Here is an 18,258-nt window from a genome sequence, read left to right on the forward strand (position 1 = left end):
ATGACTTCTCTATGAACTTGTGCTATCGCTGAACAGAGCAGCTGAGATGATCTGATATTACAGGTTGTGTCATGATGGACTCACTCGGGCCTCAGGTTAATTTAGGGGGGAAAGGAGGAGGCTGTCAGCCACACGTCAAAACACAGCCAAGTGATGGCGTAGGCCTTTATCATACTGAGGAAAGCCAAACCCTTTGTTATCATAGCTGACATGTGCAATATAAGTATGCTGTCTCCAGCTGGAACTACTCCTCTGCACTGGGATTTATCGGATGACAACACTGTTACAGAGATAAGTGCAGGAGGTTTCAATATGGAGTCATAGTTTCACCTTAAAAAGCGCTTTATTTTTTTTACTGTGTTTTGCTTTTGATTTATTTTTGTGTATATACAGTATAGGAAATTGTTATCCCCCTACTCTTTTGTTACGAGCATATTTAGTGTGTGTGTGTGTGTGTGTGTGTGTGTGTGTGTGTGTGTGTGTGTGTGTGTGTGTGTGTGTGTGTGTGTGTGTGTGTGTGTGTGTGTGTGTGTGTGTGTGTGTGTGTGTGTGTGTTGGAGTGAGAGAGAGTGAAAGACACAAATACTTAGAAGTAGGACTTTTAAGTTAAGTATCAATGCGTCAAACAAGTAAGGGATAGTCACAGAGTAAGGCACAAAGTAGGGGAGTTAAACCACCCGATGGTTATACCATGGTCACGATATGACATAATTGTATCACAGCCGCTTTAACAAACACACATTTTCTGTGTTTTCCTACGTTTCCATTATTGGTGCAATTGTATCAAAATTGTTCCGCTAACCAACTTGTTACTAGGGCAACAGTAAACATACTTTAGCGGCAAAATGAGGCGATTGCAAAGGCTAATGGGAATGTTAATGTTTTGATGGTGTTACTAATTACTCAATGTGTCACATAGACTGTAGGCCCATGTAAAATAGGTCATCAGCAGTACCACCATCAAGAAGCTGGTGTGTCTCATCATGCCTGGCCTGTCTTCATGTAGCCTCATTAGTTCTAATACTTACTAAACAGCACCACCTGCAGGACAGCAATGAATGACTGTTAGAAAAAGACCTAAGTGTGCATTTATATTTCATTCTTCACCTCCACGCTGTGCCTTACAACGGTTAGCAGAGTCATTTCCAGGTGATTACACATTAGTAGAAATACTAAAGTGTCACATGGCTTTGACGCAGACCTGCCAGCCAATGAGAAAAGAGTATTCAGCCAGACCATGGTATGAAATAATATACACATGCATTTAGGAACGTTTAATATCTAACATAGGTTTCTTGCATCTCTGGTCAGTAGACGCTGGAAAGAAATTGCAGAATTGATTTCCAATATGAAAGTACTGTAGAACCTTCTCAGAATCTGAGCTCTTCGTAAGTGAGAATGTATACCATTCAAATATGATATAATAGTTAAATACAATTTCTCACTTTTTCATTTCACCAGCAGTAGCAGATGACTTTGTCCGTGGCAGACTGCCCACAGTGTTTGTTAGGCACTCGCTTGGTCAGTAACTCTAAAAAACTAAACCTATAGTCATCCATTAAGCTTAAAACATTTTCTCTCCACTCTGACCACACACAGGAATGATTTGGCCATAAGGCTTGTGATCTGTCACATCAGAGTGGTAATGTGAACCTGGTCTATTAACTAAATGTATGAATGATTTTTATTTTATGCGACAGAAGTTAAAGTGATCTTGGTCTTTCACCACTTCCAAGATAGAGTACTCCTCATTCCCTCTAGTAATAAAAATGTATCTGTGTGGGAAAGTGAATCTCCAGTCTGGCTTTTGGAAACTTTCTTCATTATAGCTTCTGATCTTGTTGTTGTGAAATGATATAGAAAATAAAACGGCATCTTGGTTTCAAATCATATTGCTTGGAAGCTGGTTATAATGCTGCTGTGAATTAAAATGCATGCAGCCAACTTTCCAATGAGCAAACTCTTGCGGCGGCAATTAAATCAAATAAATGTCAGTCTTCTCCGGTTTTTAATTTTACAGTTCCGTTTTCAGATTTTTACAAGAATTCCCAGGACGGATCAAAACGCATATGAAATGGTTCCTGAACATTAGCCTGGAAATCCAGACCCATATCTAGAAAGATATAGGGTCTGGCCATGATCAATAGACCTTCCCAACTCAAGGGACGGCACCAACGCATGCATTTCAAATACCACTGAAAGCGTTTGGATAGCACTACGACCAATCAGAGCACTAAACAAGGTGATGTATTCAGGTTAAATGGTAAATTAAACCTTTGCCTGTTGGCAAAACATTAAAGGCCTACTTCACCGGTTTGAATATGAAGGTGTATTGAATTCTGAGATCCTATGTAGTATAAATGTGCGAAAAAAATTGAAATCGGTTCATCCTAGCCTGAGAAAAGGCAGAAAGAGTGTTTTTTTTAACCCTATATTTCTCTTTCTCGTGACATCACAGAAAGAGAAATATAGGGTTAGAAAAAAACTTTCTTTGTAAATATTACTGTGATGTATTTTACTGTGACATCACAGTAATATTTACAAAGTACGTTTTTTTTAACCCAATATTTCTCTTTCTGTGATGTCACGAGAAAGAGAAATATAGGGTTAAAAAAAACACTCTTTCTGCCTTTTCTCAGGCTAGGATGAACCGATTTCAATTTTTTTTGCACATTTATACTACATAGGATCTCAGAATTCAATACACCTTCATATTCAAACCAGTGAAGTAGGCCTTTAAATTAATCTTTCTTGCTAATGAAAGATTTGAGCGCCGTCTTCCAAATCGTTAAGTGTTGAGGCCAAAGCCTTTCAACACATATCTGCAAACGTCTTTGTTGTTTACTACCACCACTTCGACGGCAAATGCCCAACACTGTCGCAATCCGGTTACGGCCGCCCCATATCATATAGTACGATTTGATTGGTATCTCCCGAATTTTCCGACATAGTTAATGAGTTTCAATGGATCGTGCACAGACCAGAAAGCTGAGCAAATGACTGTCTGTCAGCCCACTTTCCATGAAGACAATGTTGGATTTTTCTGCCGGTTCGACGCAAACGGCATTATGTCTTAATGTGTCTCGGCCTGTGGAGCTGAAACAGGTTTAGTGTGTTGTTGTTGTTGTTTGTACAGACGATGACATCACGATGAGTCATTGATTTGGCATTTTATTGTTGTTGACGGGGTATCAGAGAACTGGAAACATTTCTACTAACCGCCTTCATAGAGACGAGGCAAATTTGATTTGAGTTTTGTTGAGTTTTTTTGGCAAATGGTTTAAGCTTGGGCCCACATGGTTGAGTTGGTGGGCGTGCAGTCATTTTGGGTCAGGCTCACAATAGATGAACTGACAGACAAACAATGGCGTCTTTCTCTTCCCCATAGCCCTGTGCTGACTATAACAGCATGTCACGTGTCACTACTTGCATGTTTTTTTCTGCATCCCTGAACACTTTTAATTTGTTGAGTACAACCCCCTCTGCCACATATTGATGTGTTCCAGGCTTCTTCCCTTCTGTTTAACTCTGTGCTGGTCTCTGATCTGTTTCTCTCTTTCTTTCTCTTTTCCTCTCCTCCTCTTGTTAACGCTGCAGATGGAAACTCTTGACAAGTCAGTATTTCTTTTTTTCTTCCCTTCACAGTCCAAAACAAATGAATGTTTGCTTGTTTCTCTATTCTAAACTTTCTATTACTACTAGTGTGCAACCATTTCCCATCTAATTCACTAGTTACCTGAACTGTAGCCCACCTGCCATTCTTTATACTGAAGAATGTCTGAAATATCTTCTTTACTCATCATAAAATAATCTCTCACTATTTCTCCTCTGTCTTTTCTCTAATACCTTCATGTAACCTCTCTTCTTTTCATCTCTGGTCTGTTCTACAGGGGTGAAGCAACTTACTATGATGAAATGTACCAACAGTCCAAGTAAGGGGCAGCTGCATGCGGGCTGGTTTGTTCAGCTTTAGTAGTTTTAATATGGCCCAGGCTATAGATAAACAGTAGAAACAGAGAGAAGACCATTTAACCATTCATCTTCCATCCTCTTTCATCCTCTCTTTCATCCCTCCATCCTCTGCATGCCGCAATCGACCTTGCACTGTGTTCAAGCCATACAGTATGTTTTGAGATGAAAAACGCTCTTTAGTTGTTTTATTAAATTAAAAGATAAATATGGAGTAAAAAATCTCTCCAGGTGCTGTAGTCTGACAGTTTTTTTTTCTCCCATTGACTCTAATGATAATTATGAATACCATCGCTAATGTGGTAATGTCCATTTTATGAGATGTTTAAAGTGTACCCGTGAGGAATCTTAGTAATGGCTTTCCATTAGCTCACCTACTGCGTGACTATACTGCTGAGCATTAAGTGTTGCATTAAGTATTTTTGCAGGATGTCCTTCATTTCTCAAGGTCACCTGATTAGCTTGCTTGGTTTTGAGTGAGTGAGTATAGTCCCCCCCCCCCACCCCATACGGGCTTGTGTTAACGGGCTGCTGGCTGTGTGTGTGTGTGTGTAGGCACGGTCTAAGGGTGGACCAGCTGCCCTGTTTTATCCCCAACGACCGCAGCAAGAGGAGGATGATCGAGGACACGGAGGACTGGCAGCCACGCACCGGCACCACCCAGTCCCGCTCCTTCAGAATCCTGGCCCAGCTCACAGGCACCGACTTCAGTAAGTCAGGCAGCGGGGCCAGAGAGAGAGAGAGAGATGCACCCAGCCACTATATAACAGTACCATCCCCATTCCCATATCTGGGTTCTGGATATCGGCCAATAACGATACTGTCTGATATGACGGATAACAGATAACCTATGTGAAGTTAGGAAGGCTTAAGAAGCACAGCAATTCAAATTTTAACAGAGGAAAAAATATACAAAAACAAATAAAGGTTTATCTGCTTTGAACAGTTTGAATACAGAAATACACTTTTTAATTGCAAAATAATTGTGTTAAGGTGTGGAATGTCACATAGCTATGGTCTTCAAAAAATTATATTTCTTTCATAATTAATTTAACAGGATATGACATTTGAATCGGTGCTTGGATCGGAGTTGTCAGTCCCATATCCAATAGGTAGATTGCAGCCATATTGGACCCCATACTGATATTGTGTGGCTCTCTGATAGCTGAGATGAGTAGGATGTGGAGGTCTGTGTCTGAACCATCGATCCCATGAGTTCCCATCACAGCGACTCACAGTGAGAGTGACAGCAGAGTGAGTGACACAGGACAGGTGTCCATTTGCCTCAGCTGAGAAAAGGCCTCACCTGTCAGCCGGCTGCTGGCTTCAACTGCACCTGATACTTCACCTACTGTAACCAGTGTGAAAAGTGGACTGCTCAGCCACATGTTGTTTTATTACAACACGCTATACATCACTAATCGTGTCACTATGTGTCTGTCGAAAAAGCAAACTGTACAGTAAGTGTGTTATGAATTTGTTGGTAAGGCGTGCTGATGTGTGTCTCTCTTGGATCTCTCAGTGCAGGACCCAGATGATGAAGTCATGAAGAGGTCCAGGTAAAACAAAGAAAACAAAGAGTGAGGTTGATCTGAGCACGTCTGCATCCTCGCTCCCAGTGTTTGTGCATTTGTGTGTTGGTAGCTTCACTTTTGGTCAACTATTAGAAACATTATCTGAACATTAAATCTAACCTTTTTAGCCGGATGTCCTTATTTTGGAATGTTCCTGCTTTAAACAATGGCATGTGTGGTGTGACATAGGCACCCTTTGTACCAGGGCAATACTCTGCTTCATGGCACAATTGAACTATTTTAAGGAGCACTTTATTCAGTGGGGGGAATATGCTTGTTTGCTTTGGCAGTTAGATGTGAAGATAGATATAGCACTCTCATGTCTGTGCTCTAGACAATATGCCAGTCGACACCAGTTGGTAAACATTGACATACTGTGAAATACAGAGAGTGCTGTGGAGCTAATAGGCTTTATCAACTTTGTGTCAACTCATTTGGCGACGGCTTGAAAATAACCTGCATTGATTGATTTATATTAAAAAAGTTACGCGCTATAGCTTTAACACACAGATATCAGAATCAATCTTTTCTTAATTCTTACCAAGTGAAAAACGCATATCTCTCGAAAATGTCCAACTATTCCTTTTTAGTATTTTCCTTTTTAAAATCGTATACTTATTATGACTATGCTTTTTCACTAGTTTTATTTCTCTGCAACCTCTTTGTGCACTTTACTCCACTTTTTTGCTCTGTTCTTTTTCCCCCTTATCATTGTGTTTCCTTCCTTCACCTCCGCTCTGCTTCCTTCCTGTCTTTCATCTCTCTCTCTCTGCTGCGGCTCCGTCCTGTCAGGGAAAAGTTCCTGACTGAGATTCAGAGTCCCCGCTACGCTCGTCTGAGGGACTGGCACCACGACCGCTCCGCCCGCTCCCTCAATATCAAATCCTTGGGCACATCCTAAAGCGCTATGGTGGTGGTGGCAGGGCGGGGGGGGACGCAGAGCCCGGACCGGAGCCCGCCACGGCCGCTCACAAGCCCCCTACTACGTGACAAAGACGAACCAAGATAGCCCAACCCAAGTCCAATGGCAAATTTCACCTATCTGATGCAGATATGGAGTGAAAATTAAAAAGAAAGTTTGGTGGGTAGGGGATTAAAAAATAAAGAAAAAGCGTAGCAAAAAAAACAAGAAAGGAACACACACACACACATAACCTAGATGACAAAAAAAAAGCCCCAAAGCGGAACCTTGCAAACTGAGCCTAAGAAAAGTGTAAGATCTCCCTTTGAGTTTCTCTGACTTGATGATTGTTGACAACACACTGTGGACCATTGTGTCTGTAGCCCCGACTTTTCTTCATTTCACACTGCGTTACTCGGAGTAAACTGGTGGGGAGGGGAGGGGAGGGTGGGGGGGTGCCTTTCTGTTTCTGTATTCTTCTGTTGATTGTGAAGTTCAGACCCTCCTTTGATCTGTCTGTCTCTCTCTATCTCTCTTTCTCTCCCTCTTTCTGCTCCAGTTCTCCATCCCTTTAGAGTTTTCATTTCTGATCCCCTCATCTCCTTTCTAGACTTCTACTATTAAGAAAAGAAAAGGAAGAATACATCTGTACTTTAATTTTTTTTTCTGCTGTCATCAAAAACTATAAAACGTCTGAAAAAAAACCAACAACTCTTCACTTCTCTGTCCTTTTCTTCTGTGTTTCCCTTTCTTCTTGTTAGTTCACTGCAAAAACATGGCCGCCCTGTCTTTTGTGTCACAACTATCTTCTTTACATAGCTGCTGCACTCGGCAGAACATAATTATGTGCAAGCAGATGTTTCCTCCAGTATTGTGCGTTAATGGGATGCCGTCTCAGAGATCAGGGTTCAAGTCGGCTTTTAATGCCTAGCAGAGGAAATTGTTGTGCAGTCGTGCATAGAAACAACACATGGACACACACACACACACACACACACACACACACACACACGATTATAAAGTGCAGAGGTGAACAGTGAAGATATCCAACCTTTAGTCTGTTGCACATGCCTGAGATACAAATATCCAAGTACTGTATTTGAGTGAGTAAAAAGCATAGATAGTATATATAAAAATCCTCATTAACAGAGAAAAACTCTAATGACAAGTTGTGAACACGTTTTAAAGAAACTAATGTAACTTGTGTTTCCATGGTGCTGCACCAGGTATTTTCCTGATTTTAAATGTATAAAAATAAATAACTTTAAGGGACAGGACAATCTGAAACTACTCACTAACCTTGTCTGTGGTCAAGACACAAAATGTCCTCTTGCCTTTATTGTCCAGCAGTATATTGTGGTGCGGTTGTTAGTTCAGAAGTGAGATAGGCAAATGGCGGGACTGTGACAGTGACATGGGAATGAGAAGCTGCTATGTGGCAGCAAGAAGCTACCTATGGTTCTTAGTTTAAAGACAAGTTAGGTTAAAACTAGAAAATCCAAATTAAGGCTATGGTTTTATTATTTTAAATACAACCAATCATCATTTAATAACATAATATACACTTACTGGCCACTTTATTAGGTACAGCGGTTCATTTTCTTGTTAACACATATAACTAATCAGCCAATCACATGGCAGCAACTCAATGCATTTAGGCATGTAGACCTGGACGGGACAACTTATTGAAGTTAAAACCGAGCAACAGAATGGGGAAGAAGGGGGTTTTAAGTGACTTTGAACATGGCAATGTTGAGGGTGCCAGGTGGGCTGGTATGAGTATTTCAGAAACTGCTGATCTACTGGGATTTCCACTCCTAACCATCTGTAGGGTTTACAGAGAATGGTCCGAAAAATAAAAAATACCCAGTGAGCGGCATTTGTGTGGACGTAAAATGCCTTGTTGTGAAGTCAGAGGTCAGAGGAGGATGGGCATACTGGTTCGAGATGATAGAAAGGCAACAGTAACTCAAATAACCACTTGTTACAACCAGGGTATGCAGAATACCATCTCTGAACGCAAAACACGACCAATCTTGAAGCAGATGGGCTACAGCAACAGAAGACCCCACCGGGTGCCACTCCTGTCAGCTAAAAACAAGAAGCTGAGGCTACAATTCTCACAGCATCACCAATATTGGACAATAGAAGATTGAAAAATCATGCCTGGTCTGATGAGTCTCGATTTCAGTTGCGACATTCAGATGGCAGGTTCAGAATTTGGCGTAAACAACATGAAAGTATGGATCCATCCTGCCGTGCACCATCAACCACGCCATGTTCAAAGTCACCTAAACCCCCTTTCTTCCCCATTCTTCCCCATTCTGATGCTCGGTTTGACTTCAGTACATTGTCTTGACTACGTCTAAATGCATTACATTGCTGCCATGTCATTGGCTGTTTAGCTCTTTGTTTTTATAAGCCATTGAACAGGTGTACCTAATAAAGTGGCCGGTGAGTGTATAGTAACTATTTGTCAAGTAACTATATAAAGTGAGTAAAACTAAACTAGGCCAAAGTAGCTGGAATGTGGTTTGCATCATGAAGTCTTTCCAGACAGCAGGCAGGCCTCGTCACACACTCAATGTCAAATGTCTCAAATGAGACGGAGTCAACATCTCAATCTATGTGGAGACATGCCACTATTGGAGCAGGAACATGGATAGTGTCAATCAAAGACATATGCCACGATATGTAAATAATACGGGTCATGCCAGAACGAGCTTGTTCCCTGCATCAAAAGAGCCTCTCTCTCTCCCTTGCCCTCTGCGCCGCTGTTGTTTGGCATCTTGTCACTTTGTCACATTTTGTGGAGGCCTCCTCCCAGAGTGTAACACCTTTTACCTTCCTCAGCGTGCGGGGGTGACACATGTCAGCTGCTTCCTGCTCCGTCTGGAATCAAACCCTGCTCCTTCCTCTGCCAAATACTGAGCCAACACACTCCTCTGTCTACCAACGCTGCTCAGGCCCATGCAATGCCCCAGGGAGAAAAATACTCAGAGAAAAAAAAAAACTGAGCAAAAAATACAAATCTGAAATCTGAAGTAAACAGGGAATGTCAAGGAAATGCTCGGTAGCATGTCCACAACAATCTTGTGCACCTGCCTCATACTGAGCCTCCCACCAAGGGGAGAGTTAAAGCAATGAATGTGTCAAGAAAAATCTGCTCCGGAGTGGGAATAAGCCGCGGTAGAAATAGAGAACGTTCTCCAATTTGCACCTGCACCGTTCACCAGACTGAGGAGCAGCTGACACAAGCCTCTAGTGGGGTTGTGATGAGTCAGTGCCATGGCCTTGTTGTCATGTACGGCAGCATGGCAGAGATAGTGTATAGCAGGGGGGATGCTGTGTTGACCGGGGTGTTGTTGTGTTGAGGTGTAAGGTGGGGTCCCTGAAGGTGTGCTGGCCCTGTGTGCAGACGGCTGATCCAGGGTCTGCATGTCAAACAGGCTGAAAGGTGTTAGTTATGTCCTTTGCTTGACCCGCGCCACCAGAGATCCTCCTCCTCTGGCCTTCCCCCTTTGGCAATATATAACACATGATGCAAACATCTGCATCTCCTTTAAAAAACAAACATCTATATGTTGGATAAAGCCAGAGAAATTTTTTTATTTCATTTTACAACATATTAATGTCCAAGAACATATTTTGGATACAGCCTTTTATTTAGCTCTTAAAAATGCATTTTTGGTTAACGATGGTTATAAAGGATGAATATACAGATGCAAACAGACAAGGTTTAATCAAATAAACTTGACCTTTGACTTATACTAGCATGCCAGAAGACATGTTATGGAAGCACAAGAGACAATCTCAAAATTGACCAGTGCTTGGAAAAAAAAAAAACAATGTCGTTGCCTCTCGCCTTTTGAATTAAGAGAGATGTAACTTCCTCTCTGTCACCAGCCGTGCTATCCATCTTTTTTGCTATTGCAGAGTGATTTCATGTTCCTTTTCATTATTCATCAGAGGATAGATACGCCGCTTGGTTTTCACGCTAGACGGCTCCCACATGTAAGCCTCGTCACTCCTGATGCTTCTGTAACTTGTTGTGTTTAGTTGTTTGGCTTAATTACCCCTACCAGCCTACGTGATAGGCAGACTTCTCACCGTGATACATTCTACTGCTTTGAAACAAGTCTGTTGCAGGCTAATTTTATCCACATTGTTCCCCCTCCTTTAGCAAGTGAGAAATAATTTCATCACTTTTCATTAGCGCAGGATAGATGGCACAGTTGATGATGTAAACATGGTAGAAGCCTTGAGGCAGTGTTATATTTTTTCCCCCTCTCGTGGATGAGACGTCTCCAGAGCTCACTGTCTGGGGCTCAGAAGTTGTTTTCCCCCCCCTCTCTGGGTTTTAAAAGGTTTTTCTGAATATAGTGACACTTTGCTGCGGGGAAACGAGAGACTTTGAAAAGTAGAAAGGACTCTTTATTTCCACACATGCTGCGGCGGCTTGAAGCTCTGCAGACTCTTCTCTCTACCTAAACCTGACAACATAACGTGTACGAGTGTCTCTTTCTCCCAACTTTACTGCGAGTGACGTCAATCAATCCCGGATGTTCTCATTAGAGCAGCGTTTTTTGATCAATTTTGAGCACAGAAAACATGTCTCTACGGAACGCACAACACGGTATCTGTTTGTGTATTGTCTGTGGTTCAGCATTGATCATTTTGAATGATTTTAATTATTGATGTGTGCGGTGGCTGTGGCGAAGTAGATAAAGAATTGTGTACGTGTGTGTGGGTGAATGCTTTATAAGTACAGTCCATGTACCATTTTTTCCTCACAATGACTTCTAGTCATCAGTGACAATGACATTACATTGTTTTGTCATAAACATTCACCCGAGTCTTTCACACTAAAGCAGATTGTTTTGCTACACCAGGTGAGATACATACAATCCTCTTGATACTGATTATATGTAGATATTAGTATATTAATAATGATGATGCTTATGATCATTAAGCATGACGTTCATTGAGTAGTCACTATGGTTACTGGAAGGTGTTTCTGTCTGTGTGGGTGTGTTTGTGTCTTTTATATACAATCTATGGGTGTGTGTGTGTGTGTGTATATAATATATGGTGTCTGTCTGTGTCTATCCGTATGTACCTTTTTGTAATTATTCATTTTCTCTCCCCCCCCTAGCCTTGAGCCGACTCCCTCCCCAGCCAAAGCCCAGGCAGCAGACAAACCAGATGGTGAGTGTGTGTGTGTGTGTTGTGTTCAAGGAGCCTCAGTAGAATCCAGTAAAGGTTGAGCTAATAGATTTTTTTTATTGAATGTCAACACATGAGCATCGGCAGCAACCGACGTGACACGCAAAACAACATGCATCTGCTGGCTCTAAATCATTTGAGCCATATCGTTTGATTTTTTTTTTTTTTTAAGATATTTTTTGGGGCATTTTTATGCTTTATTGTGTCCTCTTAATATCTTTTCACTTTAGTCACACTAGATAGGAGACAGACATCCGTAAACAACCCGGGCAACAAAGTATATCGATTATTTAACTGATTCCAGTTTTGCGTATGGATGTATATGAAGACATAATTAATAAAAAAAACCTTGTGTATAGAAGCTAAGACCTACAAGTATTACATTTGTAATCATATGACACAAGCAAACAACTGTTGAAAGTTGTTGTTTTCAATACCATGTTAATATATATTTTTTATTATATATGACACTCAATAAGACCAATATTGTTGTTCTTATTGGTGTTCTTCCTAACAAAACGTTGTATAAAACAAAACATTTTGCACCACGTCCATGTTTCTAAAAGGCATTACAGGATTATTAAACCATACATTTAAAAGGCATCGTATGGGGCTCTTAGTAGCTTGGGGCCCAAGGCAGTTGCCTCTGTCTGCCTTATGGTAAATTCTCCTCTGCTGGTGGGATGGTGTATATTACATCAAAGTGTTCCCCTCCCATTATGAAATAATGTACATTCAAAGACAATTATTTTTCCAAATCAAATCCCCTTGTTGTTGTCCCCCTGTCCTAGGATCAAAGACAGCAGCGGTCAGTTCGGGTCCCTCTGTTCGTCCTCCCTGGGTCACTGATCCAAACTTTGCCGACCGGTTCCGCCCGGACAAGACCAGCACTGTGTTGACCCAGCACAGCCAGCCGGCCCAGCCCACGCCCATGCAGAGCCGCAGCTCCATACTGCAGGCTGCAGCCATGCAGGCACCAGAAGACAGCGGCCGCACCCCAACCTGTGGAGCCTGCAACAAGGTCATCAGGTGAGAGGGCACACCCCCCATGTCTGTGCTGGCGTTGGTTTCATAATTCTTCTTATTGGAATAGTTCAATATAGAAAGGACACCACACAGAACAAGCGTCCATGAACAATAAATACCTAATAATAATAATAATAATAATAATAATAATAATAATAATAATAATAATAATAATAATAATAATAATAATAATAATAATAATAATGATAATAAAGTAACACCAAGAATAATAATAAATAGTAAGTGCTTTAAATAAATCAATCATAAACATCACAGGTGTCCTGATCACCAATGTATGGTAGAGGTGATGCTATACAGTGCATCAATACAGTCAAAGGACACACAGTTAAAAGAGGCTGAGTCATTCTAACAGTGTTGAAGGGGGTTCTGCTCCTTTCAAAGTCCTGTCAGAGGAATGACACATCACTTCAGACGGCTCATACACTGTGTCAGACTGTGTCAGCCGCAAACCAAGTCACTCACCTTAACAACACGGTTCGGAGAGGTCTTGTTACAGGAGCATTATGCTGACTGTCATATACTTCAAATCACAATTTCACAGATAACAGAAAAAGTAGTTCTTATTGTTGGCATGCAAACACAATCAGTTTTTTTAAACAAGTTAAAGTAGCTATGAGGAACTTTCAGTTTTTGTCAATTCCAGTTGGACCAAAGCGGAAGTTTGTTAGCAACACCAGCAACTCTTGTCCTAAAGATCTTTGCTAGCATGTGCTGGTTGCACGTGCATTTGTTAAGGAGTGAAAGAGAGGAAGCGGGATGCATGGCCATGGGTTAATGTGACTATGTCAGATTAATAATGCTAATATGACCATGGTGAGGCAAAGAAAACTTTGATTTAGTAGCGTTCATAAACACAGGGTGTTCCAAGTTTTGTTTTGGGGCGACTGTGGCTCAGTTGGTAGAGCGGGTCGGCCGATGATCAAAGGGTTGGAGGTTCGATCCCCGCCCTGCCACCTGTGTCATAGTTGTTGTGTCCTTGGGCAAGACACTTCACCCACCTTGCCTCGTGTGTATGAATGTGTGTGTGAATGGAAACGTGGGAAAGGAAAACAGGTCTCCCTTGCAAAAGAGTCTTCGGTCTCAATGGGATATACCTGTATTAAAAAAAAAAAAAAAAAAAAAAAAAAAAGTTCCAAGGAAAATCAAAAGCAAAGGACTAAATCAATAGTGTTATTTCCACTGATGTTGTTGTTTACTGTTCCAGGTCATTTATGATTATTAGAAGACAATTTGACTTTCATAAAAATGTAAAAGTTATTCGTAGGAGGTTTAAGTTACAAAGTTCCTAGTCCTATAAACAGTTTTCTATCTGTCCTATTTTTCTCGTTAAAGGGGGTAAATTATGCAGCAGATTTTTTGAATAACGTCTCTGACATTCGTGTGTGTGTGTGTGTGTGTGTGTGTGTGTGTGTGTGTTCCTCAGGGGTCGGTACCTGGTGGCTCTGGGGCGTTCCTGGCACCCAGAGGAGTTCACATGTTCCCAGTGTAAGGCGGTGCTGGAGGAGGGAGGCTTCTTTGAGGAGAAGGGCTCCGTCTACTGCACCAAGTGTCATGACAACAGATACGCTCCCAACTGTGCCAAGTGCAAAACCAAGATCACTGGGGTAAGGTGTGTGTGTGTGTGTGTGTGTCTGTGTGTTATGGTTAGGGCAAGGCTCCAGGAAATGAATGTAAGTATATGTAATGTCCTCGTAAGTGATGAAAACATCTGTGTGTGTGTGTGTGTGTGTGTGTGTTTGTATGAGACAAACCAGACAAAATAGAAGAAGTCCGATTTAACACTTAAATTGTTGCTGCTTTTCACCACTAACATGAAGATCTAACTCACAACCTTCTCTCTCCCGTCATCAGGAGATCATGCACGCCCTGAAGATGACCTACCACGTCCAGTGTTTCAAGTGTGCGGCCTGTAAGAATGCCATCAGGAACCAAGCCTTCTACATGGAGGAGGGAGAGCCCTACTGTGAGAAAGGTGAGAGAGGGTTTTTTTTTAACTTTTGTAAAGTGAACATAATTACAATGATAAAAGGCAAAAATATTTTTGGGCGTAAATGTCGGCTCTTTTAGGGCATTTTGGAACTGTACAAAACACTGTAGGCTAGTGTATTAACAACCCTGCATGGGACAACATTTTCCCTAATTACACGAAAATAAATAGACTAACATATCCCTTTAGGAAACGGCACAAGTAGCATTATTAAGCTAAAGGTTGGTGATTGGAGCACACATAAGAAAGCAGGGTTCTCATTGTAATGAGTCATTTAGCAATTTAATTAAATGAACGGACCAGCTGGCAGACATTTCTCTCACACACTGTACATATTACTGTAGGGTAATGATACGTGATAGTGGATGCTCACTGCCCAATAAGGTGGGTGGTGTTAAGAGGTGCTAACAGGCCCAATGAGAAAGAAAAATGGGTTTTGAGATAAACCACCCAAATTCTTAAGCTGAATATATGAAACACTGGCAAAATAAAAAACATACTGGATTGATTGAGACGAACTGAGAACATTTTGATCCAAATTAGACCTTCTTTGAATGGACACATGGATCAGAAGTTATGTGTTCTTATTTGATCAAGGACGTAGCATATATTTTACTTTAAACGGATGCCATAGCCATAGCATAACAGAATGTGTGGCACAACAACAGACAAATGCAGCCACTGGGTGATGCAGAGCTCTTTGCCGAGTGCATTTCATGATAAACTAGTTTCATTTGGGGGGAGAAATAGCTCACTGCAGGGCATCCCCCTCCCCCTACCCTCTCCAGTTTTTGCTTGAATCATTTTCATATATTTTTTCTTATCAAGCTATTAGTAAAGAAAACACTTCATTGTTGTTTTACTGCTGTGGCATATGGCACGGGGCCTTGCATCATGACTCTCAGCACGTACTACCGACAGTCAATCACAACGCGTGATGCCTTCATTGGCCCGTAATCTATTTAGCTCCAGTTTACTTCAGACATTTCTTTATTGGATTCTATCAATGTGGTGTGCTCTTGTGTTATGCTGTAAATGATTTAGCGGGGGCGGGGGTTGTGGGTGGAGGAGTGGGGGGGGTGGCGTGTGTCTATATCCGAACCTGAGCGCTCTCATACTAGTGAATAATGTCTTTAGCTCTGATAAACATTATGCTAGCTCAGCATCTCTCACCCACTCTCTCTTTAAGAAGCAGCATTATAGCCTGACACTCTCCTCCCGAGTCCTTGTGATGAAAGGGGACCAGGGAAAATCCACTTTAAGTATCTGGAGCAATTTCCTATCTTCCTAAACCCTCCTCTTCCCCCGTACACCCTGGAAAGGGCAGCTCATAGTGGGTGGACAGAATAACGCGAACAGCGAAAAGTATCAAACGCCCAACGAGGAGGAGAGATGATATTTGGTCTTCGAAACAGCTTCCATCATTCATGTCTGTGTGTGTGTGTGTGTGTGTGTGTGTGTGTGTGTGTGTGTGTGTGTGTGTGTGTGTGTGTGTGTGTGTGTGTGTGTGTGTGTGTGTGTGTGTGTGTGTGTGTGTGTGTGTGTGTGTGTGTGTGTGTGTGTGTGTGTGTGTCTGTCTGTGTCTGTGTGTGTGGTAGGATTTTACTCCAATTCAAAAAGGAAAAGCCCTCCAGTTACTTTAAATGTGTGCATTGAAAGAAAGTATGGTGTTCATACAAAGTCTAGGCTCTGTAAATACGTAGGTATATAAACAAACGGGCTTGGACCACCATGGCTAGCAACAATGCCAGCAGCATAGGCTAGGCTGATACTTTGGCTTTCATAAGTATTTGGCTTCAACACATATTGATACATTGACAGGCACACTAGTCACACTAGCTAGCTACTACTAAACACACATTCTCCCTGTATTTGCACAGAGATAAATCTTAGCCCATATCAATAGCACGGTTGCTATAGCTATGATGAGCGTGTCCGGAATTGCTTTGTTAACATGCCTGTTTACAGAGCCTAGGCTTTGTATTAACACTGGACTTTTTTTTTCTCCAACATACACAGAGTAAGATGTGAACGTGAGGAGATATTCACTGATTTTGAGAAAGTGATTCTGATAACAAGCATTGTCCAGCATTGTTGACTCCACCTTTTAAGTAACGTTGACCCATCCAGGGTTGATAGTGGAGGCACTTGACCCTTGATGCTTTGAGGAAGATAAAAGCCTTTTAGAATGTCTTAATATTGTCTCATCCTGATAGATATATAGATAGGTGGATGGATTGATGGATAGATAGATGGATATATGGATGGATAGATGTATAGATAGATATATAGATAGATGGATGGATTGATGGATAGATAGATGGATATATAGATGTATAGATAGATACATAGATAGATGGATGGATAGATAGATGGATATATGGATGGATAGATGGATGGATAGATGGATGGATAGATGTATAGATAGATATATAGATAGATGGATGGATTGATGGATGGATAGATGGATATATAGATGTATAGATAGATACATAGATAGATGGATGGATAGATAGATGGATATATGGATGGATAGATGGATGGATAGATGGATGGATAGATAGATGGATAGATGGATGGATGGATGGATAGATAGATGGATATATGGATGGATAGATGTATAGATAGATACATAGATAGGTGGATGGATTGACGGATAGATAGATGGATATATGGATGGATAGATGTATAGATAGATAAATAGATAGATGGATGGATGGATGGATAGATAGATAGATAGATGGATATATGGATGGATAGATGTATAGATAGATAAATAGATAGATGGATGGATGGATAGATAGATAGATAGATGGATATATGGATGGATAGATGTATAGATAGATAAATAGATAGATGGATGGATGGATAGATAGATAGATAGATGGATATATGGATGGATAGATGTATAGATAGATAAATAGATACTTTATTGATCCCGAAGGAAATTCTGAATGATCCTAATCTGTTATGCCATGCCTGTTCCCCCTCCCTCCCTCCCTCCCTCCCTCCCTCCCTCTCTCCCTCCCTCTCTCCCTCCCTCCCTCTCTCCCTCTCTCCCTCCCTCCCTCCACAGACTATGAGAAGATGTTTGGCACCAAATGCCACGGCTGTGACTTTAAGATTGATGCGGGCGATCGTTTCCTGGAGGCCCTGGGCTACAGCTGGCACGATACCTGCTTCGTCTGTGCTGTAAGTCACTTTGATTGATACGACTCCCTATGGGGCTCTCTCTCTCTCTCTCTCTCTCTCTCTCTCTCTCTCTCTGTCTCTCTCTCTCTCTCTCTCTCTCTCTCTCTGTCTCTCTCTCTCTCTCTCTCTCTCTCTCTCTCTCTCTCTCTCTCTCTCTCTCTCCCTCCCTCCCTCCACCCTGTCCCAGACAAGAAAACCTGACTCCTATCATTGGAATGTTTGAGCTTTCTCCTCCTTCTCTGTCACCTGCGCTCCATCACTATCCCCTCCGTCTCCGTCTCATCCAGTGAAGAAAAGTCAAAAATATGTGGCTGCCGTAGCCGGTAGCAACCCTACTGTGATAAAAGAGCCATGCAGTAAAC

General features: G+C 41.6%; 1 protein-coding gene across 2 annotated transcripts in view; it reads left to right on the forward strand.

The window, feature by feature from the left end:
- Window positions 1–18,258, forward strand: part of pdlim7 (PDZ and LIM domain 7) — a 42,449-nt gene that overhangs the window by 21,084 nt on the left and 3,107 nt on the right. For both annotated transcript variants that reach the window (XM_080035381.1, XM_080035382.1), the window contains exons 6-10: window positions 11,600–11,652; window positions 12,462–12,699; window positions 14,141–14,321; window positions 14,569–14,689; window positions 17,781–17,896. In XM_080035381.1, coding sequence (XP_079891507.1) covers window positions 11,600–11,652; window positions 12,462–12,699; window positions 14,141–14,321; window positions 14,569–14,689; window positions 17,781–17,896 — 709 coding nt within the window. The remainder of the gene's footprint in view (window positions 1–11,599; window positions 11,653–12,461; window positions 12,700–14,140; window positions 14,322–14,568; window positions 14,690–17,780; window positions 17,897–18,258) is intronic.

The sequence above is a fragment of the Ammodytes marinus genome (assembly GCF_949987685.1).
Source record: "Ammodytes marinus genome assembly, chromosome: 10".
Lineage (NCBI taxonomy): Eukaryota > Metazoa > Chordata > Actinopteri > Uranoscopiformes > Ammodytidae > Ammodytes > Ammodytes marinus.